The sequence below is a fragment of the Eubalaena glacialis genome, chromosome 14, assembly GCF_028564815.1.
Source record: "Eubalaena glacialis isolate mEubGla1 chromosome 14, mEubGla1.1.hap2.+ XY, whole genome shotgun sequence".
NCBI lineage: Eukaryota > Metazoa > Chordata > Mammalia > Artiodactyla > Balaenidae > Eubalaena > Eubalaena glacialis.
In genome coordinates this window covers 79,447,098-79,470,170 of record NC_083729.1, presented here as the reverse complement: position 1 = coordinate 79,470,170, position 23,073 = coordinate 79,447,098, and the positions used below count along the sequence as shown (strand labels likewise).

General features: G+C 41.2%; 1 protein-coding gene across 5 annotated transcripts in view; it reads right to left on the bottom strand.

Moving 5' to 3' along the window:
• Positions 1-587: 587 nt before the first annotated feature.
• USP39 (ubiquitin specific peptidase 39) overlaps positions 588-23,073 on the bottom strand; it is a 35,602-nt gene continuing 13,116 nt past the window's right edge. For all 5 annotated transcript variants that reach the window (XM_061168704.1, XM_061168707.1, XM_061168708.1 and 2 more), the window contains 7 exons: positions 22,782-22,859; positions 21,825-21,892; positions 20,908-21,096; positions 15,451-15,593; positions 3,729-3,864; positions 1,940-2,026; positions 588-1,096 (listed from right to left, as the gene is read on the bottom strand). In XM_061168704.1, the coding sequence (XP_061024687.1) occupies positions 1,049-1,096; positions 1,940-2,026; positions 3,729-3,864; positions 15,451-15,593; positions 20,908-21,096; positions 21,825-21,892; positions 22,782-22,859 (749 nt within the window). In that variant the 3' untranslated portion in view covers positions 588-1,048. The remainder of the gene's footprint in view (positions 1,097-1,939; positions 2,027-3,728; positions 3,865-15,450; positions 15,594-20,907; positions 21,097-21,824; positions 21,893-22,781; positions 22,860-23,073) is intronic.

Genomic DNA, 23,073 nt, shown 5'->3' with positions numbered 1-23,073 from the left:
GGATGACTGTATTGTGTCCCAGAAGCAAAGGGTGGCAGCCAGAGGTGCACGGCTCCTACCTCCCATTAAGAGAACTTGCTTCAGCTGACTGATGGCCACCAATGGCTGTATCTTCAGATCTCACACATCTTCAGCACTGCCACAGTGCCCAGGCCAAGGCCACCCTTCCTCCAGGTAGTTCCTAATCAATGAGCTTGCCGAAAACCACTTCTGCTCGATTCTTCCGTGCTCCAGGCTTCCCACCGGCCTGGCTGCGAGGTTCTCAGAATCGCACTGCAGTCAGATGCTCTTCCTACCTCCTTCCCTCCCTCTTTCCTCACACAGCCCTGCACCGCAGGTTGAAACCACCCACCTCCAGACTTCTAGTTAAGCCCAATAATAATTTATCTCTTTCAGTCAGATATTTTGTTACTTAGAGATAAATGCATCCTAAACTGACACACCACCCACAGGCTGACAGGAAGAGACAAGCATGATGTCCACCAGATGACAGACTATAGGGTAGACAGTTTGTGAGGATTTTTTTTTTTTTTTAAATCCTCCCCTTAGGCAGCAGCCTAAGGGAAGGATATGAAACAAGAGGCTGGTTTAAAAACAGGAAAATATTTAATCCATCCCAAAACACACACCAAGAAATGAAAAGAACTATAGGAAAACTATCTACCTATGATGGAAGAAGGGTGTTACTGGTTTCAAGCTCTAATTCCTATAATCTTGAAGCTTTGATGCTTAGAAGAAAACTATCTTGTCCTTCAGCTACTCCCAGCTATTCAGAAATAAATTACACACATCTGTAAAAGAGTCCTGGCCTGCTAGAAGGGAGACAGACAGGGAGGAGAAAGGAGCATCCATCTACAATAAATTGATCAAAGACCAGCTGAGTGACAGCACAGAGCCATCCTAGGCAGAAGGACCGGGGATGCTCTGGTGTGAACCAGGACACATAAAACCTGGGCTGGCTCAGGGGCTGGGCCATCAGCCTGTGCTCAGTATTCGTATTTCCATCTTCAGCCAAAGCCCCCTGGGAGCAAAGCTCTAGATGCCTCCTTCAAGCCCCCTGCTGGTTGGTTTCATCGTTATCTCGCCTCTTCCAAATCTGTAAGAAATGAATACAATAGATATTTAGGAGCCGGCATTCAGTCCACAAATATTTATCAAGTACCTAAATCTGCGCTAGGCAATGGACAAACTATCACCCCACTTGTGTATTTGCTAAGTCCCCTGAAACTAACTCATAATCTTTCAGAAAATTCCCTTTCATTCAACTGTCACTTTTCTACCCATCCTTCTCTTCCCATTCCAAACTCCTTTGCTAAAAAGTGACTCAGAGTCAGACCTGCAACTTTAGACAAAGTCCCCAAGGAAAGAGTCATCTCTGGAACGAGCAGCGTCTCCCTCTTTTACAAAGCTATAGCATCTTCTTAGCCTCAGTCTTCCTTCTCTGCAGGTACTAGGACAGTTAGAAAAAGAAGACAGAGACCCTCTACTCCACGACCTCCCAACCCAGTGGAGAGGACAGTTAAACCAGTCCGGCTGGTGCTCCACGAAGACAGGAGACAGTGCAGTGGGGTCACGAAGAGTGCTGACTTTGCCCGGGGAGCTGGGGACGCTTCAGAGACAACTCCTAGCTGGCAGCCCGCATGGTTCTGGGCTCTTCCTCCTTGAAACCAGACCCCACACTCGCAAAACTAACCTGGCTCACCATAAGCAGAACCTCCTTGCTCACTCATCACTCTTCCATGCTTCTCCACCCTTCTCTTCCCTGAAGATCACTCCTGGGCTTTAAGGGCCATATAATCTGGTCCCACCACACTCCCCGGTGCATGTCAAAAGGCACCCAACCTAACTCAATCCCATTCTGTGCCTTCGCCCACATCATTGCTCTCACTGGACCCACACTCCATCTCCTCCGTGCTCGTGGAGTCTGCGGCCAACCCACCTGAATGTAAGCCTCCGACAGTGTGATCATCTGGGGAAGGATGTCAGTCACCTGGAGGTCTTGTAATTCATACCATTTGCCTGTCCCCTGCAGAGAGTACGAAGGGCTGGGTTAGTCTGCTCTCTGAAACTGAAAGGGTATAAGAGGGAAGGGATCACAGCTGAAAGCTAGAAAAATCAGAATAGTCACTAGACCATCCCCCAGCAAGAGTTGTAGGTAAAAGGGTGCATGGCCTCTGCTGGGTATCATTCAATTTAAAGACTTTTTAGGATGGTCATCTTGGCAAACTCAATTCCTGCTGAGGACTCCTTGAAGTACAATGGAGTCTCAAACACTGTACGCCTTTTAAGGACAATAAAGAGAAAGAAGAGGAAGCCCTCTACTCCTCACCTAAGATGTCTCCCTGCTGCTCAGAAGTGACGGAATAGACACACTGACTTAGGAGGTGCAGTGTTAACCAAAAGTGGACATTCCCACCCCCCGTCCCAGAGGACACAGCAAGTTAGTCAAGAAAAAGTGTCCTTGGTGGACACTGTCCACCATACTAACCTGTTTCCTTTGGCCTAAAAAAACAATGCTGCAAATACAGCAAAACCTACCTTACTTCATGCTTCCATAAACAAGGGGGAAAAGAGGTTTCTGGATTATGGCAGAGGCACTTCTGGAAGCTCACCAGCCTCACCCATCCAAACTTCTAAGAAATGCCAAAGACAGATATATTCCAGATATTCTGGATATTCCAGTAGTTCAGAACAGGAAACACAACAAAAGCTCAGGATCACATAATCAAGTCCCTATTCCTGGTAAAACCAAATATCTAGGTTCAAATCCCAATTCTACTGACTTCAGATAAATTATTCAAACTCTGAGCCTAGGTTCCTCACTTGTAAAAAGACGGTATTAACACCTATCTTGAAAGTGTGTTTTAAGGATATAAACGAGATGAACATCCATGAGCACGTGGCATACTGTCTAGCACACAGCAAAGCGCTGGATAGACAGAGCTAGTTATTATTAAACCCACGGCCCCAGAAGACTAATCAAATTAGAACAATCTGTGCTAGTAATCTGTGTGATACCAAATACAGCTTAAGCGCGTTTCAGCCATTTTCAGCAAATTCACAAAATTTTTTTAGCTGAAAGGGAACCTACACACCAGTGCTTTGTAAACTTTAATTTCACACCAATCAGAGGGTCTTGTTAACATGTAGACTGTGATTCAGGAGGTGTGGGAGGGGTCTGAGATTCTGCGATTTGTAATGAGTTCTTATATGATGTCAGTGCTGTGGGTCCAAGGATTCCACTTTAGGTGGTAAGGCTCTAGTCTAGGACAGTGCTTCTCAATCTTGGCTGCACACTGGAAATCTCCTGGGAACTTTAGAACATCATGATGCCTGGTTCCCACCTCCAGATAATCTAATGCAGTCTTAACTCTGACACTCTGGGCCAGAAAATTCTTCGCTGCGCAGGCAGCCTGTGCACTGTGAGATATTTAGCAGCATCCCTGGCCTCTGCCCAGTTGAAAACCAACAGGCACAAATTATGTTGTTCTCACGTAACTGGCCGGGGGTGGCCCAGGTGTCAGGAGTCTAAAATCTGCCCACAGGAGAGTCCCATGTGCAGCCAGAATTGAGAACCATTGCCTTAAACTGACCACTGTCAGCTCTATTACTTGCAGAATCCCAAAATCAAGGATAAGAAAGAGCAAACTGAAAGGAGCACCCTCTGAAATGCCAAAGGAACACCACCTGCTCCTGCCACTGCACCATGAGAGGTCAGCCCCACTCACATGATGAAGCACGTGAATCCGGTAGGAGCCCTCAGAGGGCTTGCCGTCGTGTACAATGTTGGCGATGAGGTCGTAGGTGGTATTCTTGTGCACTGCCTGTACTTCTTCAGACAAGTACTCTCTCAGATCCACATTTCTGATGATGATGAAAATAAAGTGAAGATCAGACAAAGCCTACTAGGTTAGCCCTGTACAGGTTAACTGTCTTACCCAAATGGACCGTGAAGCTGTGGAACCCTATTTCAGGACCCTGGATCTAGGTGGGCTTGAAGAACCATGGGAGCCCAGGTTTGTGGAAATTCATATAATCTGCCATAAAAATGAGCCAAACTGGAAAGACTGGCTCTATGGGAAAAGCACACTTTAAAAGCATGCTTAGGACAGGGAGATCAGCTCAGTGCTTTGTGACCACCTAGAAGGGTGGGATAGGGAGGGTGGGAGGGAGATGCAAGAGGGAGGAGATATGCGGATATATGTATGTGTATAGCTGATTCACTTTGTTGTAAGGCAGAAACTAACACACCATTGTAAAGCAATTATACTCCAATAAAGATGTTAAAAAAATAAATAAATAAAAAGTAAAAAATAAAAGCATGCTTAGGGACTTCTCTGGTGGTCCAGTGGGTAAGACTCCACGCTCCCAATGCAGGGGGCCCGGGTTTGATCCCTGGCTGGGGAACTAGATCCTGCATGCATGCTGCAACTAAGAGTCCGCACGCAGCAAAAAAGATCCCATGTGCCGCAATTAAGACCCGGCGCAGCCAAAATAAATAAATAAATAAACCAATCAATAAATAATAAATTTTTTAAAAATCTGAAAAAAAGCATGCCTAGCCGTCAAAAGTGCAGGGCCTGGAGTCATTCAGATCTAATCTGGAATCGGGGCTCTGCCACCTCAGAGCTGTGTTTGAGTTTAAGCAGGTGACATAACCTAGGGCTCCTCTATGAGAATGAGAGTCACCTTCTCCTCTGAGACGAGAACAAGTGTAACCGCCTCACCCTCTGCCCTATCTGGGAATCAGCTGTAGCTGCAGTGTCAAGGGGACACCTGGTCTCTGGCCTTAGGCTATGAAAGTCTGATCACATGATCATGTGGGTTGTCATTGTATATAATCACTGTAACAATTTCAATATGGCAAACCAGGCAGATCAATCCGATTTATTTTTTTCTTTGATCTTCTGGAACCTTGTTTCTTTATTTGATTGTTTTTCTTTTAGTTAAATAAGCAAAAGGTTACAAGTAATAAAAATCCACCCTAGGTAGCTTAAGCACAAAAGGGGTATTTATTCAAGGGTTTCAGACTAGGAAATGCAGCTGAAACCAAGCACTGGAGAGGCAGCAAGATCCGAGAGCTACCTGCCCTCTTTTCTGCTTTGACATCAGCTTTACTCTTTTCCCACCCAGCTTTCTTTCCTTTATGGAACCCACACTGGCTACCCCACAGCTTCCAAATTTCTCAGTTCTGGTTGCCAAAAGAAACTACTGACTAGGTTCCTTCAACTGGGACTTAGAAATATAAAATTTATTTTTAATACCTGAACATTCATTTTTTAAAATATAGAGAAGCATTCTTGATGTACTTAGAATAAAACCTGCTTTTGTGTTTTATTTGTTGAATTCTGTCAGTTGAAGTATATACATGTACACCGGTTATTACGAAGTCAAGAGCTATAATAAATGCTTACTGTGAAGACTATGATGACAATTACTAAGATCTTTCGAATAGCTAAATAGGGAAGTAGATTGACAGTTAACATGAATATTAAGAGAATGCTAACTACACTATTTTCAGGAAAAATACAACCTTCTGTAGCCTACAAATATTTATAAAAATTTAAATACAATGTAGAATAAGAGAGATTATATCCTATTTCTAATCTCTGTAGAACTGTCTGATGTGCTACCACTCAAAACACAAAACACAGTAATGTCATCTCTGGAAGGATTTACAATAAATACTAATAGCGGTCACATCCAGTGGTCACTTCCAGATATGTATCTCCTTTTGAATTTTAGACTATGAATATATTATCTCTCCAAAAATACAAAAAGTTTTCAATGTAAACCATGTATTAATAAACAACTTTGTTCTAACTATATTACCTAACTTTCTATATGTTCATGATAGCTATTTATTTCTATAGACTGACAGTGTCCCATACAGATCAAACATTCGTTGTTGCTTTTTGTTGGGTGTTTTGTTTTGTTTTGGCGGCCGCGCCACGCAGCTTGAGGGATGCTGGCTCCCCCACCAGGGGTCAAACCCGGGCCCCGGCAGTGAGAGCGCTGTCCTAACCACTGGACCACCACGGAATTCCCTAAACAGTCAGATAAAAGAAAATTCAGATATGAGTCCGAGGAAACCCATGTGAGCTCTAGAAATGCCTCCCGGCTGCCAAAAACTGACTTCTTGTATTGTCTTCTCAGCTTTAACAACAGCTGTTCAGACTTCTCTGAATGAGTCCTAGAGAAATCTTCAAAAGTATTTATACTCAAGTTTCCATGACTGAACCCAAACTGTTTAAGTGACAAAAGGGAATAAATACATGTTAAATCATTTTGTTTTAGAAAACAGTCAATGGAGCAAACCATACTCATCCGCCAATCAGAACAGTCCAATTTTGAGACCGCCTAACTAGCTGGAAGTGAAACTTGAAACCTGTGCTCCAGAAACCCTATCTCCAAATGAGCAGAGGGTCCCTAATCCCTGCAAGTCTGATCAATCTCTGGTAAAAAGAAGATGCGTTATGAATAAAACACAGGAGAAGAATTAGGTCTGATAAGGGTCCTCTTCAAGAAGCAGGGTAGCCGGGAGGGAGCCTGGGAAAAAGTCTGCAGCTGCCGAAGAGGCAAGAGACTTTTTCTTGCCTCTTTGTTTCGCGGCGCGCAAGGAGAGGGGATTCAGCGCCACTTAAACGAACTCCAGAGGCGGGCGCGAGCCGCGGCTATCAGCGCGGACCCCAGAGACGGGCATGAGACGCTAAGGCTGCTGCTGCCGCCACCAAAAAGCCTGTGTGCGAGCACAGGTCACTCTCCACACCGCCCCTCCCGGGACCCAGTGCAGCCCGCCATGGCCAGGCTCCCGTGATCCGGGGACAACTTCCCCGGGAGAACGCACGGCGCGCCTCGGGCTGGTGCCACGTCACGCCGGCTTCTGCCGCTGCAGGCTTGCCCTGCCTCCTCCTTACCGCTCCCCCCCCCCCCCCGGCCTGACTGAGCCAGAGCCCCCGAATCAGCTGCTCCTTTAACCCCGTTCTGTCTGGGCGGGGAACAGACGCCCTCAGGCGACCTACACGCAGAGGCGGGTCCAAATCCAAAGCTGAACCCCGGGAGCTGTACCAACAAAGAAGAGAAAGGGAAATCTCTCCCAGCAGCCTCAGAAGCAGCGGATTAAAGCTCCACAAACAACTTGATGTGCCTGCATCTGTTGAATACCTGAATAGACAACGAATCATCCCAAATTTAGGAGGTGGACTTTGGGAGCAGGATATATTAATTTTTCCCCTTTTCCTTTTTTTGTGAGTGTATATGTGTATGCTTGTGGGTGAGATTTTGTCTGTATAGCTTTGCTCTCACCGTTAGTCCTAGGGTTAGGTCTGTCCATTTTTGTTTTTTGTTTTTTTTCCCTAATAAATGTTTTCTTAGTAAGTTTTTCCTTATTTTCTATTTTTAAAAAATTTAAAAAAAATTTTTAATAAGTTTTTTCATATTTTTTATTTAAAAAAATTTTTTTCCAATCAATTCTTTTCTTAATATTTTTTTATTTTTTACTATAAAAAATTAATAAATCTATTTTTAAAAATTAAAAAAAATTTTTTTCTTAATAAATTTATTCTTAATATTTTTTTTCTTATTTTTTATTATAATAGCTTTATTTTATTTTATCCTCTTTCTTTCTTTCTTTCTTTCTATTTTTTCTCCCTTTTATTCTGAACATGTGGATGAAAGGCTCTTGGTGCTCCAGCCAGGCATCAGGGCTGTGCCTCTGAGGTGGGAGAGCCAACTTCAGGACACTGGTCCACAAGAGACCTCCCAGCTCCACGTAATACCAAACGGCGAAAATCTCTCAGAGATCTCCATCTCAACATCAAGACCCAGCTTCACTCAACGACCAGCAAGCTACAGTGCTGGACACCCTATGCCAAACAACTAGCAAGACAGGAACACAGCCCCATCCATTAGCAGAGAGGCTGCCTAAAATCATAATAAGGCCACAGACACCCCAAAACACACCACCAGATGTGGACGTGCCCACCAGAAAGACAAGATCCAGCCTCATCCACCAGAACACAGGCACTAGTCCCCTCCACAAGGAAGCCTACACAACCCACTGAACCAACCTTAGCCACTGGGGACAGATACCAAAAACAACGGGAACTACGAACCTGCAGCCTGCGAAAAGGAGACCCCAAACACAGTAAGATAAGCAAAATGAGAAGACAAAAAAACACACAGCAGATGAAGGAGCAGGGTCAAAACACACCAGACTTAACAAATGAAGAGGAAATAGGCAGTCTACCTGAAAAAGAATTCAGAATAATGATAGTAAAGATGATCCAAAATCTTGGAAATAGAATAGACAAAATGCAAGAAACATTTAACAAGGACGTAGAAGAACTAAAGAGGAACCAAGCAACGATGAAAAACACAATAAATGAAATTAAAAATACTCTAGACGGGATCAATAGCAGAATAACTGAGGCAGAAGAACGGATAAGTGACCTGGAAGATAAAATAGTGGAAATAACTACTGCAGACCAGAATAAAGAAAAAAGAATGAAAAGAACTGAGGACAGTCTCAGAGACCTCTGGGACAACATTAAATGCACCAACATTCGAATCATAGGGGTCCCAGAAGAAGAAGAGAAAAAGAAAGGGACTGAGAAAATATTTGAAGAGATTATAGTTGAAAACTTCCCTAATATGGGAAAGGAGATAGTTAATCAAGTCCTGGAAGCACAGAGAGTCCCATACAGGATAAATCCAAGGAGAAACACACCAAGACACATATTAATCAAACTATCAAAAATTAAATATAAAGAAAACATTAAAAGCAGCAAGGGAAAAACAACAAATAACACATAAGGGAATCCCCATAAGGTTAACAGCTGATCTTTCAGCAGAAACTCTGCAAGCCAGAAGGGAGTGGCAGGATATACTTAAAGTGATGAAGGAGAAAAACCTACAACCAAGGTTACTCTACCCAGCAAGGGTCTCATTCAGATTTGATGGAGAAATTAAAACCTTTACAGACAAGCAAAAGCTGAGAGAGTTCAGCACCACCAAACCAGCTTTACAACAAATGCTAAAGGAACTTCTCTAGGCAAGAAACACAAGAGAAGGAAAACACCTACAATAACAAACCCAAAACATTTAAGAAAATGGGAATAGGAACATACATATCGATAATTACCTTAAATGTAAATGGATTAAATGCTCCCACCAAAAGACACAGACTGGCTGAATGGATACAAAAACAAGACCCATATATATGCTGTCTATAAGAGACCCACTTCAGACCTAGAGACACATACAGACTGAAAGTGAGGGGATGGAAAAAGATATTCCATGCAAATGGAAATCAAAAGAAAGCTGGAGTAGCAATTCTCATATCAGACAAAATAGACTTTAAAATAAAGACTATTACAAGAGACAAAGAAGGACACTATATAATGATCAAGGGATCGATCCAAGAGGAAGGTATAACAATTGTAAATATTTATGCACCCAACATAGGAGCACCTCAATACATAAGGCAAATACTAACAGCCATAAAAGGGGAAATCGACAGCAACACAATCACAGTAGGGGACTTTAACACCCCACTTTCACCAATGGACAGATCATCCAAAATGAAAATAAATAAGGAAACACAAGCTTTAAATGATACATTAAACAAGATGGACTTAATTGATATTTATAGGACATTCCACCCAAAAACAACAGAATACACATTTTTCTCAAGTGCTCATGGAACACTCTCCAGGATAGATCATATCTTGGGTCACAAATCAAGCCTTGGTAAATTTAAAAAAATTGAAATCGTATCAAGTATCTTTTCCGACCACAACGCTATGAGACTAGATATCAATTACAGGAAAAGATCTGTAAAAAATACAAACACATGGAGGCTACACAATACACTACTTAATAACGAAGTGATCACTGAAGAAATCAAAGGGGAAATCAAAAAATACCTAGAAATAAATGACAATGGAGACATGACGACCCAAAACCTATGGGATGCAGCAAAAGCAGTTCTAAGAGGGAAGTTTATAGCAATACAAGCCTACATCAAGAAACAGGAAACATCTCGAATAAACAACCTAACCTTGCACCTAAAGCAATTAGAGAAAGAAGAACAAAAAAACCCCAAAGCTAGCAGAAGGAAAGAAATCATAAAGATCAGATCAGAAATAAATGAAAAAGAAATGAAGGAAACAATAGCAAAAATCAATGAAACTAAAAGCTGGTTCTTTGAGAAGATAAACAAAATTGATAAGCCATTAGCCAGACTCATCAAGAGAAAAAGGGAGAAGACTCAAATCAATAGAATTAGAAATGAAAAAGGAGAAGTAACCACTGACACTGCAGAAATACAAAGGATCATGAGAGATTACTACAAGCAACTCTATGCCAATAAAATGGACAACCTGGAAGAAATGGACAGATTCTTAAAAATGCACAACCTGCCGAGACTGAACCAGGAAGAAATAGAAAATATGAACAGACCAATCACAAGCACTGAAATTGAAACTGTGATTAAAAATCTTCCAACACACAAAAGCCCAGGACCAGAAGCTTCACAGGCGAATTCTATCAAACATTTAGAGAAGAGCTAACACCTATCCTTCTCAAACTCTTCCAAAATATTGCAGAGGGAGGAACACTCCCCAACTCATTCTACGAGGCCACCATCACCCTGATACCAAAACCAGACAAAGACACTACAAAAAAAGAAAATTACAGGCCAATATCACTGATGAACATAGATGCAAAAATCCTCAACAAAATACTAGCAAACAGAATCCAAGAGCACATTAAAAGGATTATACACCATGATCAAGTGGGGTTTATTCCAGGAATGCAAGGATTCTTCAATATACGCAAATCAATCAACGTGATACATCATATTAACAAATTGAAGGAGAAAAACCATATGATCATCTCAATAGATGCAGAGAAAGCTTTCGACAAAATTCAACACCCATTTATGATAAAAGCCCTGCAGAAAGTAGGCATAGAGGGAACCTTCCTCAACATAATAAAGGCCATATATGACAAACCCACAGCCAACATTGTCCTCAATGGTGAAAAACTGAAACCATTTCCACTAAGATCAGGAACAAGACAAGGTTGCCCACTCTCACCACTATTATTCAACATAGTTTTGGAAGTGTTAGCCACAGCAATCAGAGAAGAAAAAGAAATAAAAGGAATCCAAATCGGAAAAGAAGAAGTAAAGCTGTCACTGTTTGCAGATGACATGATACTATACATAGAGAATCCTAAAGATGCTACCAGAAAACTACTAGAGCTAATCAATGAATTTGGTAAAGTAGCAGGATACAAAATTAATGCACAGAAGTCTCTTGCATTCCTATATACTAATGATGAAAAATCTGAAAGTGAAATTAAGAAAACACTCCCGTTTACCATTGCAACAAAAAGAATAAAATATCTAGGAATAAACCTACCTAAGGAGACAAAAGACCTGTATGCAGAAAATTATAGGACACTGATGAAAGAAATTAAAGATGATACAAATAGATGGAGAGATATACCATGTTCTTGGATTGGAAGAATCAACATTGTGAAAATGACTCTGCTACCCAAAGCAATCTACAGATTCAATGCAATCCCTATCAAACTACCACTGGCATTTTTCACAGAACTAGAACAAAAAATTTCACAATTTGTATGGAAACACAAAAGACCCCGAATAGCCAAAGCAATCTTGAGAACGAAAAATGGAGCTGGAAGAATCAGGCTCCCTGACTTCAGACTATATTACAAAGCTACAGTAATCAAGACAGTTTGGTACTGGCACAAAAACAGAAATATAGATCAATGGAACAGGATAGAAAGCCCAGAGATAAGTCCACGCACATATGGTCACCTTATCTTTGATAAAGGAGGCAAGCATATACAGTGGAGAAAAGACAGCCTCTTCAATAAGTGGTGCTGGGAAAATTGGACAGGTACATGTAAAAGTATGAAATTAGAACACTCCCTGACACCATACACAAAAATAAACTCAAAATGGATTAAAGACCTAAGTGTAAGGCCAGACACTATCAAACTCTTAGAGGAAAACATAGGCAGAACACTCTATGACATAAATCACAGCAAGATCCTTTTTGACCCAGCTCCTAGAGAAATGGAAATAAAAACACAAATAAACAAATGGGACCTAATGAAACTTAAAAGCTTTTGCACAGCAAAGGAAACCATAAAGAAGACCAAAAGACAACCCTCAGAATGGGAGAAAATATTTGCAAATGAAGCAACTGACAAAGGATTAATCTCCAAGATTTACAAGCAGCTCATGCAGCTCAATAACAAAAAAAATAAACAACCCAATCCAAAAATGGGCAGAAGACCTAAATAGACATTTCTCCAAAGAAGATATACAGATTGCCAACAGACACACGAAAGAATGCTCAACATCATTAATCATTAGAGAAATGCAAATCAAAACTACAATGAGGTATCATCTCACACCGGTCAGAATGGCCATCATCAAAAAATCTAGAAACAATAAATGCTGGAGAGGGTGTGGAGAAAAGGGAACACTCTTGCACTGTTGGTGGGAATGTAAATTGATACAGCCACTATGGAGAACAGTATGGAGGTTCCTTAAAAAACTAAAAATAGAACTACCATACGACCCAGCAATCCCACTACTGGGCATATACCCTGAGAAAACCATAATTCAGAAAGAGTCATGTACCAAAATATTCATTGCAGCTCTGTTTACAATAGCCAGGACATGGAAGCAACCTAGGTGTCCATCATCGGATGAATGGATAAAGAAGATGTGGCACATATATACAATGGAATATTACTCAGCCATAAAAAGAAATGAAATGGAGGTATTTGTAATGAAGTGGATGGAGTTAGAGTCTGTCATACAGAGTGAAGTAAGTCAGAAAGAGAAAAAGAAATACAGTATGCTAACACATATATATGGAATCTAAGGAAAAAAAAAAAAAAAAAAGGTCATGAAGAACCTAGTGGCAAGACGGGAATAAAGAGACAGACCTACTAGAGAATGGACTTGAGGATATGGGGAGGGGGAGGGGTGAGATGTGACAGGGTGAGAGAGTGTCATGGACATATATACACTACCAAATGTAAAATAGATAACTAGTGGGAAGCAGCCGCATAGCACAGGGAAATCAGCTCGGTGCTTTGTGACCACCTAGAGGGGTGGGATAGGGAGGGTGGGAGGGAGGGAGGGAGATGCAAGAGGGAAGAGATATGGGAACATATGTATATGTATAACTGATTCACTTTGTTATAAAGCAGAAACTAACACACCATTGTAAAGCAATTATACTTCAATAAAGATGTTTAAAAAAAAAAAAAAAAAGAAGCAGGGACCTTGGCTAACCTAGAACCATATTAGTCTAAAAGTAATGACAGTGCACAAAGTAATTAAAGTACAGGTTTCCAGAATCAGTCACACAGTTAGATGTTCTCTAAAAGGCTGACTGGTTGAGACATAATCTTTTTCTCAACTTCTCCAAAGCTTTCTGAAAGACAAACTACTGAAGTCACAGTTACCAAAAATCCAAATGCAACTGGTGGCAAAATAAACATACTCCAGGTCCAATATAAAAGAAACTGCCGGAGTAAGGAAATTTCTGTGGTGACTGAGCAGGAACTACCACCAACACACAGTCCTTCCTCTGGAGCTGCCCTGGAGTCAAGGGCGCTCCTTCCTTCCAGGAACAAACTGGTGACTGTGGCAATTCACAAAAGCCCAGTTCTGAACTAAAACCCTGATACACAGACTTTCAAGGAAAGCCCCTCTGTGGTCCTATGCAAGTTGGCAGAGAGCTGGCCTTCATGTCCCCCGATTTCATTCTACTTGTCACACAAATACGATACTAGAGAAGAACAGGATGAAAAGTGTGTGAAAAGAGAAAAAGAAGTTCTCCTGTAATCCTAACTACAAAGGTTTTCTCTCCTCACCCCCCACTGTTCTCAGAGTCCTGGTGATGATGGAACCAGAAACAATAAAATGTTACACCTGGAAGGACCCCTAGGGCTCATCTAGTCCAAGCTTCTCATTTAATCCAGGAGAGAATATGCAAATGACCTGCCCAAGGCCACATGGCTAGGACAGCACAGAACTCAGACTTCTTTAATTTTAGTTGCTACCCTCTTAAACACTACACAGAATTAAGAACCGGTACTGGGACTTCGCTGGTGGCGCAATGGTTAAGAATCCGCCTGCCAATGCAGGGGACACGGGTTCGATCCCTGGTTCGGGAAGATTCCACATGCCGCGGAGCAACTAAGCCCGAGCGCCACAACTACTGAAGCCTGCGTGCCTAGAGCCCGTGCTCCACAACAAGAGAAGCCACCGCAATGAGAAGCCCGCGCGCCGCAAAGAAGAATAGCCCCTGCTCGCTGCAACTGGAGAAAGCCTGCGCGCAGCAACGAAGACCCAATGCAGCCAAAAATAAATAAATAAAATAAATAAATTTATTAAAAAAAAAAATAACTGGTACTATTTTCAAAGAACACTGGCAGTCCTGGAACAGTCTGGGCATCTGGAAGATGGAGGCGATGGAGGTAGAAAGACAAGAGAAGATGAACATTTGCCCATTACAGCTCCCAAACTACTTTCTAAGGTTTAAAAACACCACACTCCTGAGCTCTTACAGCACGTAATCCTATCATCCATCCATCCACATCGTTCTCGGTAAGAAACCACCTTAGGGCTCCGCTCTTACCTTATCTAAACGCCCACACACAGACCCACATTTCTCCCTGCCAGCCCTGCCACCAGGCTTCTCCGGGTTCTCAGAGAGATCATCTTCAGAGTGTGAAAAACCAAGTCTCTTGAGAACTGGAAACCAACTGTCTACCCCCAAAAGGGTCTTGCAGGAGCCTTCTGTGACTCCTCCAAATTTCCCATGAGAACACTCATAAATGTTTGCAAAAGGACAACTGCATGGTCAATTAAAAATAAGACTATACATCAAAATCGATAACTTCCTCATCAATAGGAAGAAACTGAACACATTTCAGACTTTATCCTCTAGGGAAGAAATAAGGTAGTAGGGCCCCAAGAAAGCAAGACAAATCTAGAGTCATCCCCACTGTCCCTCCTTAACTACAGCATACAAGATGCAATGACCAGCAAACAGATGGACAGACTAACTGCTCAGGATTATCTTCAAAGCCAGGAGAATCCTACCTGTTCTACCCTACTTTTACCAACTGTTCTTCCCTTTACTGAAAGACTACAATTCCCAGCAAGCAACAGAAGAGAAGATAAAAGAGGAATTGCCTCCAGAGAAACATCCATCTTTGAGGCCCCTAAAATATCTCTATTCTTCCAATAAAAACCCTTAACTTATGTAGTGTAGGTAGGTGCCTTGCAATCTCCAACTAAGACAGTCCAAAACTAAGAGTGGCACAAAGATATAAAAAGAAATTCAAGCTCATGCCCCCTAAGAGGAAGTGAAGGAGGGGAACACTCACGTAATAGGGAAGTTGACAATAGTCGGATTCTTCTCCACAAAGAAATTGTTCTTAGTGAATCTCTTAATACAAAAGATTAAATATGGAGGCAGCTTGGTGAGCTGGAAGCGCTTCAGAAAGTTCTCCTTGTAAGTCTTATATTCCTAGAGAGAGAAAAGAAAATTATCAAATTAGAGCAGGGACATGAGTTTTGTTTTGGCTTGTTTTGGGTTTTTTAATATAATTTTGCCTTACATGTAGAATTCAGAAGACACCTGATCCGGGCTTCCCTGGTGGCACAGTGGTTGAGAATCTGCCTGCCAATGCAGGGCACACGGGTTCGAGCCCTGGTCTGGGAAGATCCCACAGGCCGTGGAGCAGCTGGGCCCGTGAGCCACAATTACTGAGCCTGCGCGTCTGGAGCCTGTGCTCCGCAACAAGAGAGGCCGTGACAGTAAGAGGCCTGCGCACCGCGATGAAGAGTGGCCCCCGCTTGCCACAACTAGAGAAAGCCCTCGCACAGAAACGAAGACCCAACACAGCCATAAATAAATAAATAAAAATTAAAAAAAAAAAAAAAAAAAAAAAGAAGACACCTGATCCCAGAAACCACCTACAAGGCTGAGGAATAGCTGTTTAGCTACGGCTAAAATACCTCAACTGTGGGCTGCATTTCAGCCAGCACACAATCTTACTGTTGAACTCCAACCACAGTAACATGGATATTCCTTTCTATAAGGAAAACAAAAATGTCAAGTGAAAAAGAGGATTTGCTAAAAGCTCAGAATTTAAAAACCATGAGAGTCTCACTTAATTCAAAATAAAGAAGAGCTTCCTGACCATTAGACGCATGCACTGTTGAACAGGCACTTATGAGGCAGCGAGGAGCCCCTCATCACTGAGGGTTTTCCAGCAGAGCTGTCAACTGACATCCCACGTTCCTTCCTCCTCAAAGGCCCCGAGACTGGTGGGTCAAGTGCAATCTGTTGGGCAACGTTTACTGAGGCCTCACTCAGCACGTTTGAGGGGATGGAGTGGTGGGCGCCCAGGACATTCTCCTCAGCCCAAGAGGCTTAAAAGCTAGTGAACATATATTTACTTTTCCTTAACACAAACACAATGTAGTACAGTAAAAACTAAGAGATAGGAATGAAAGACTAATCATAATCAGAGAGGAAATACCAATGAGACCATCACTCTCTGGAGCATCACATCACAAGAAAAGACAACTACAGATCAATATTTCTATGAATATGGATGCCAAAATCCTCAACAAAATACTAGCAAACCAATTCCAACATAAACAACAACAGAGAATTATACACCAATTATACATGACCAAGTATGATTTATCCAGGAATACAAAGGTAGCTTAACATCCAAAAATCAATTAATGTAATGTACCATTTCATATTAATAAAATAATAAGGCAATAAACAGCAATAACCGAAAACTATACAATCATCCATTAGACACAAAAAAGCATTTGACAAAACCCAACACCTTATCCTGAGAAAAACACTCAGTAAACTACAGATAGAAAGAACTTCCTCAACCTGATAAAGGGTATCTATGAAAAATCCACAGCTAACATCATACTTACTGGTGAAAGCCTGGGTGTGCTCCCTTAAGATCAGGTACGACATAAGGATGTCTGCATTTACCACTTCTATTCAACACTGTACTAGAGGTTCCAGCCAGAGCAATTAGGCAATAAAACTTAAATAAGCAAATAAGAAGCATCCAGATTGGAAAGGAAGAAATAAAACTATCTCTGTTTGCAGATGACATGATCTTGTATGTGGAAAATCCTAAGAAATCCACTTTAAAAGTTTGGCAAGGTTGCAGGCTACAAAATCAATATACAAAAATCAACTGTATTTCTACACACATGCAATTAGCAATCCAAAACTAAACTTAAGAAAACAACTCCATTTATAATGGCATCAAAAAGAATAAAATATTTAGGAATAAACTTAAAAGAAGTTCAAAACATACTCTGAAAGCTATAAAACATTGTTGAAAGAAATTAAAGAAGATAAATAAATAGAAAAACATCCCATGTTTATGAATCAGAAGACTTCTATTATTAAGATGGCAATAATTGCCAAACTAACCTACAGATTCAACACAATCCCTGTCAGAATACCAGCTAGCTTCTTTGTAGAAATCCACAAGCTGATCCTCAAATTTGAATGTGCAAGGAATTGCAAGGAACCCAGAATAGCCAGAACTATCTTGAAAAAGAACAAAGTTGGAGGATTCACAGTTTCTGATTTCAAAACTAACTACAAAGCAGTAATAACCAAGACTGTGGTCTTGACATATACGTCAACGGAATAAAATTGAGAGTCCAGAAATAAACCCATGTGTCTATGGTCAAATGATTTTTCAACAAGGGTGCCAAGACCATTCAATGCGAAAAGAATAGTCTTTTCAACAAATAGTACTAGGACAACTAGACAGTCAGTCATATGCAAAAGAATAAAGTTGGACCTTGTACTTTACACCATATACTAAAATTTACTTAAAATGAATTAAAGGCCTGAAATGTAAGAGCTAAAACTACAAAAGTCTTAGATGAAAACACAAGAGTAAATCTTCATGACCTGGGATTTAACAATGGATTCTTACATATGACAACAAAAGCACACACTATAAAAGAAAAACTAGACAGTATTTCAACAAAATTAAAACTTTTATGCCTCAAATGATACTACCAAGAGGGTGAAAATGCAAGCCACAGAATGGGAGAAAATATTTGCAAATCATACATTTGATAAGAGACTGGTATCTAGATTATATACAGAATTCCTACAACTCAATAATAATAAATAGACAAATAACCTAATTTTAAAAATGCACAAAGTATCTAAATAAACATTTCTCCAAAGATGATATGCAAATGCCCAATGAGCACATGAAAAAATGGTTAACATCATTAGTCATCATGGAAATACAAATCAAAACCATACTGAGATACCACTTCACACCTACTAGGATGCCTATAATCTAGAAGATGAACAGTAACAAACATTGGTGAAGATGTAGAGAAACTGGAACACTCATACACTGGTGGTAGGAATATAACATAGTGCAGCCACTTCGGAAAACAGTCTGGCAGTTCTTCAAATGGCTAACCATAAGAGTTACCATATGACTCAGCAATTCCACTCCCCAATACCCACCCAAGAGAAATGAACACATGTCCACACAAAAACTTGTAGACTGGTATTTATAGTAGCATTATTCATAACAGCAGAAAGGTGAAAACAACTCCAAATGTCCATCAGCTGATGAATGAATAAACAAAATGTGGTGTATTCATACAATGGGATATTATTTGGCTGCAAAAAGGAATGAAGTACTGATAGATGCTACAACATGAATGAACCCTGAAAACGCTATACTAAGTGAAAGAAGCAAATCACAAAAGACCACATATTATATGAAATGTCCAGAAGAGGCAAATCTATAGAGGCAGAAAGTAGATTAGTAGTTGTCTAGGGCTGGGGAAGACAAGAGGGTTGGAATGATAACTAAAGGGCGATAAAAAACATCGATGATGAAAATGTTCTAAAGCTGACTCTGGTGGTGGCTGCAAAGATCTGTGAATGTAGGAGAAAACCACTGAACTGTAAACTTTAAATAGCTTAATTATATGGTGCTGTGAATTGTATCTCCATAGAACTGCTACTTTTTTTTTTTTTTTTTTTTTAATTTATTTTTGGCTGTGTTGGGTCTTCGTTTCTGTGTGAGGGCTTTCTCTAGTTGCGGCAAGCGGGGGCCACTCTCCATCACAGTGCGCGGGCCTCTCACTATCGTGGCCTCTCTTGTTGCGGAGCACAGGCTCCAGACGCGCAGGCTCAGTAGTTGTGGCTCGCGGGCCTAGTTGCTCTGCGGCATGTGGGATCTTCCCAGACCAGGGCTCGAACCCGTGTCCCCTGAATTGGCAGGCAGATTCTCAACCACTGCACCACCAGGGAAGCCCCAGAACTGCTACTTTTTAAAAAACTAAGTTCCCTTGCCACATGATGAGTAACCTGACAGCGTTGGAGAAATAAAAACTTTCCAGTTCTAGCACACATACCACAGCCACACCTTCTTTTAAGTAAATTTCTGATCATTCAAGGGTATAAGCACTATTGGAACAAATGTCTTTTTGGTGATATGAAGTAACTCATCTCTGCGTGACTGAAATAAAATACTGTGCTAAAAGCAAAGAAAAATTTTTAATCAAGTAAATGCCAAGAGATTTCACTGCCCACATCTGTGTCTATGAACAAGTTGACATCAAGAAGCACTATTTTTAGTTATCTCAGAGTAGTGAAGGATAGACAGATTTAACACCTAAATGATGTCATAGCCTAACTTGAAAAGGTTTCTCTGGAATTTATGAGAAAATACTGGGGGGAAGGATTTCACCCTGGACATCAGTACCACATTCACACAGCAAGGTTTTAGCTAAACTCACATTACAAGAGCACTATTAACCAATTTTATTGGTTTCAAAGTTTTGTTTGTATAAAAGTTTGTTATAATTTAATATGTGCTTAAAAGCTGTAGGTATAAAAAGCTTATACCAACATTGATGTTTATACTAATTTAAGTAATATTATAATAACAATAAGTTTAAATCAATACTGAAGGTCCACGGGAATCTTAATATTACTTAAATTTGAACAAGCAGTAATAATAGGGACCATGTGGCATAGTTGAAAAAGTCAGATGAAAAAATCCCCAGGTCTGTCATTTAAAACCAATATAAACTAAAACCAAATAAAATAAACTGAACTAGATGAGCCCCAAGGTCTCTTGCCTCCCCAAAATGAAATGAGCCTAAGAAACAGTCTAGATATTTTAGGTTACCTATCTCTATGCGTGTGCGTGTGTGAGAGAGAGCGAGAGGAGGGGATGGGGTTGGGGGGGAGAAATGGGCATTTACTATCTGAAAACCAATGAACTTTAGCTAAAAAAGAGAGCAGAAAGGGTTTGGAATGAGGCATCAAGTTAAAAAAAAAGAACCAAAGTTTAAAAGAATCAAAAAGGATTAAATTTGTCTAGGATGAAGAAGGGAATTAATCCAAGAAACGGTTAACTCAGCAGATAAAAAGAAACCTTTAACCTGATGCAGAGCGATGGTAGAATAAGAATAAATTTTTTCATTGTATTTGTATTTTAGTTCTGTTTTTTTTCCACTTTAATACTGATGTCCTGTTTTTTAAAAGACGGGAGTTTTTCGTACTTTTGTGAGTTTCTACTATTCTAAATACCCCCTTCCTTCCTCCATACTACCCAGAGGCACTGTAACTCAAGTTAAGAGGTGGGGGTGAAACACCAGGAAGTCTGGGAGGCTCAATAAACACAATACACTTTAAAATAAACGCATTACCTACATGTGGCAATTTTCAAGTATAAAAAGAAAGATGTCAAGAGAGAGAAAGGGGTATCAGCAGGGCAGGTGTGCTAATGGGCTACCTTCTCAGTGATGCCGTTGAACTTGGCCAAGATGTTGAAGAGCGGCACCTGGGGGATAATGAGCTGCTCCTTCTCGTCCTTGTAGAGGGGGGCAGTAGGAAGGTCCAGCGTCAGGTACATAAACGTGGACTCCACCATCGTCTCTTGGTACTCATCATTATGGAGCAGCTGCTCTTTTTCTTCTGCTGGCTAGCAATGAGGGAGAAGGAAAAGGAGGGAAGAAGTGTGAGCAGAGTGGAGAACACCACAGGTGGGAAGAAGCGATGTTTCTGTTACATTTACTTCATTTAATATTGAAGTGAACCAAGAGGGGTGACCAAGAGACTGGGCACTTTCACGTGCAGTTGTACCTGTTTAGATTAATGCAAAAACCGGGATTCCATCTAAAGAGAGATTTTATTTAAATACCAGACTCTTTTAAAAGTTTTTAGATGATCTAGAAAGCTTATCTGAGCTTTCTGGAAAAAACACACCAGCACCACCCAGTGGCCAGAACACTGAAATCAGTCATCCCTCGGTATCTATGGTTGGTTCCAGGAGCTGCCTTGGATACCAAAATCCACGGATGCTCAAGTCCTATAGTTGGCCCTCCATGTCCACAGATTCCGCATCCTCGGATTCAATCAACTGCTAAACGTAAACGTAGTAGTTTTATGTATTGAAAAAAATCCATGTATAAGTGAACTAGTGCAGTTCAAACCTGTGTTGTTCAAAGGTCAACTGTATATCCAACCACTACCTCCCAAACTTAAGCACACTGGTGCAACAGGAACCTAGGGGAAGTGCCACTTGGCAGGTGTACTGTAGAACCTCTTCCTGGAGCAAAAGGCTGTACCAGTTATCTAAGCATCTCTCTGTCAACCCTAAATCCCCTCAGGTGATATAAATCGGTCCAAAACTCGGTTCAAGCCACTCACCAAATCAGGATGAGGAAGCTTTTTAGTGAAGATCCTCATGGAACCCTGGAAAACATCAGTCACAATAGCTGTACAAACAGAAATCAAAATGCAAATTCTGTCAGTTTGGAAAGCATTTCCAAAATACAGTCCTAACTCCTAAATTTCTGAAATAAACCAGCATCTTCCAGCATAAGACCCAAAGCTCTCACTAAGCACAGAAGAACCTTTGTAACATATACCACTAAATTATACCTTTATAAGTATTTGTGTATAATTATTTTATGTCTATCTTCTTCCCAAGAGAGATGGGGCGCACAGGCTGAAGATACTTGAAGAGGTGGCAGGGCTATCTGACAGAAAAAGCACGAGGCCACAATCCCACATGAAGAAACCAACACCATCAGAACACAGAAAGAAGAAAACTGCATTAGGTCTCCAAAATTATTCACCTGGTTCAGCAGTCTCTAAGCTAAGAGTTATTTTTGGCATTCATGAAAAATGTCTAGCTAGTGCTAAGCCAACCTGGATGCTAAGAAACACAGAGACTCAAGGTCTGAGAATCTATAGAGAGGCCAGCCTCATCTCCCCAAGTACACGCTCAGGGCGAGGGACGAGCTTTTAGTTTGTTCCACCAAATTACAAGCCAGGCAATCCGCCCACCAAGCCCTCACTCTGGCATCACTAGCATGTCTACAACACGCTGCCCAGCCCCCCAGTTTGAAACTGGGTCAGGATTTCTAAAGCACAATTATATAGCCATTTCCACTTATTAAAAATGCCATGAGATATAACCATATTCTAATAAAGAAAAATGGAGAGAAAACCATTCAGGAACAAGATTTAGCCCGTATATACAGAGACACTACCTTAACACAAAAAGATAAACAGGTAAGATAAAAGGATGGGAAGCTGCAAAGCGTTTTTTAAAAGAAGCAAACAAAAAAGTGCTCCCTTTCACAAAATAACATGACTTACTCTTTTTTCTCTTCTTTGTGCCCCCCAGAGCTGAGTGTAGAGCATTCAAAAACCAGGAGAGAAAGTCGACTCCATCCCCTGGAAAAGAAAGAAAGATGGTACGTCAAAGCTGGGAGACAGTATGATAGTCCAAACCACATGCGGGTTGGCATGACTCCACATTCTCAGTGTTTCTCCTTCCTCTCCGGCCACGCCACCCGTCCCCTGGGCATCCTCCTCTACCTGGCCACTACATGCTGGCACTCCAGCCTTCTGATCTTTACTCTTCCCCTTGGCTCTCTGGTTCAACCAA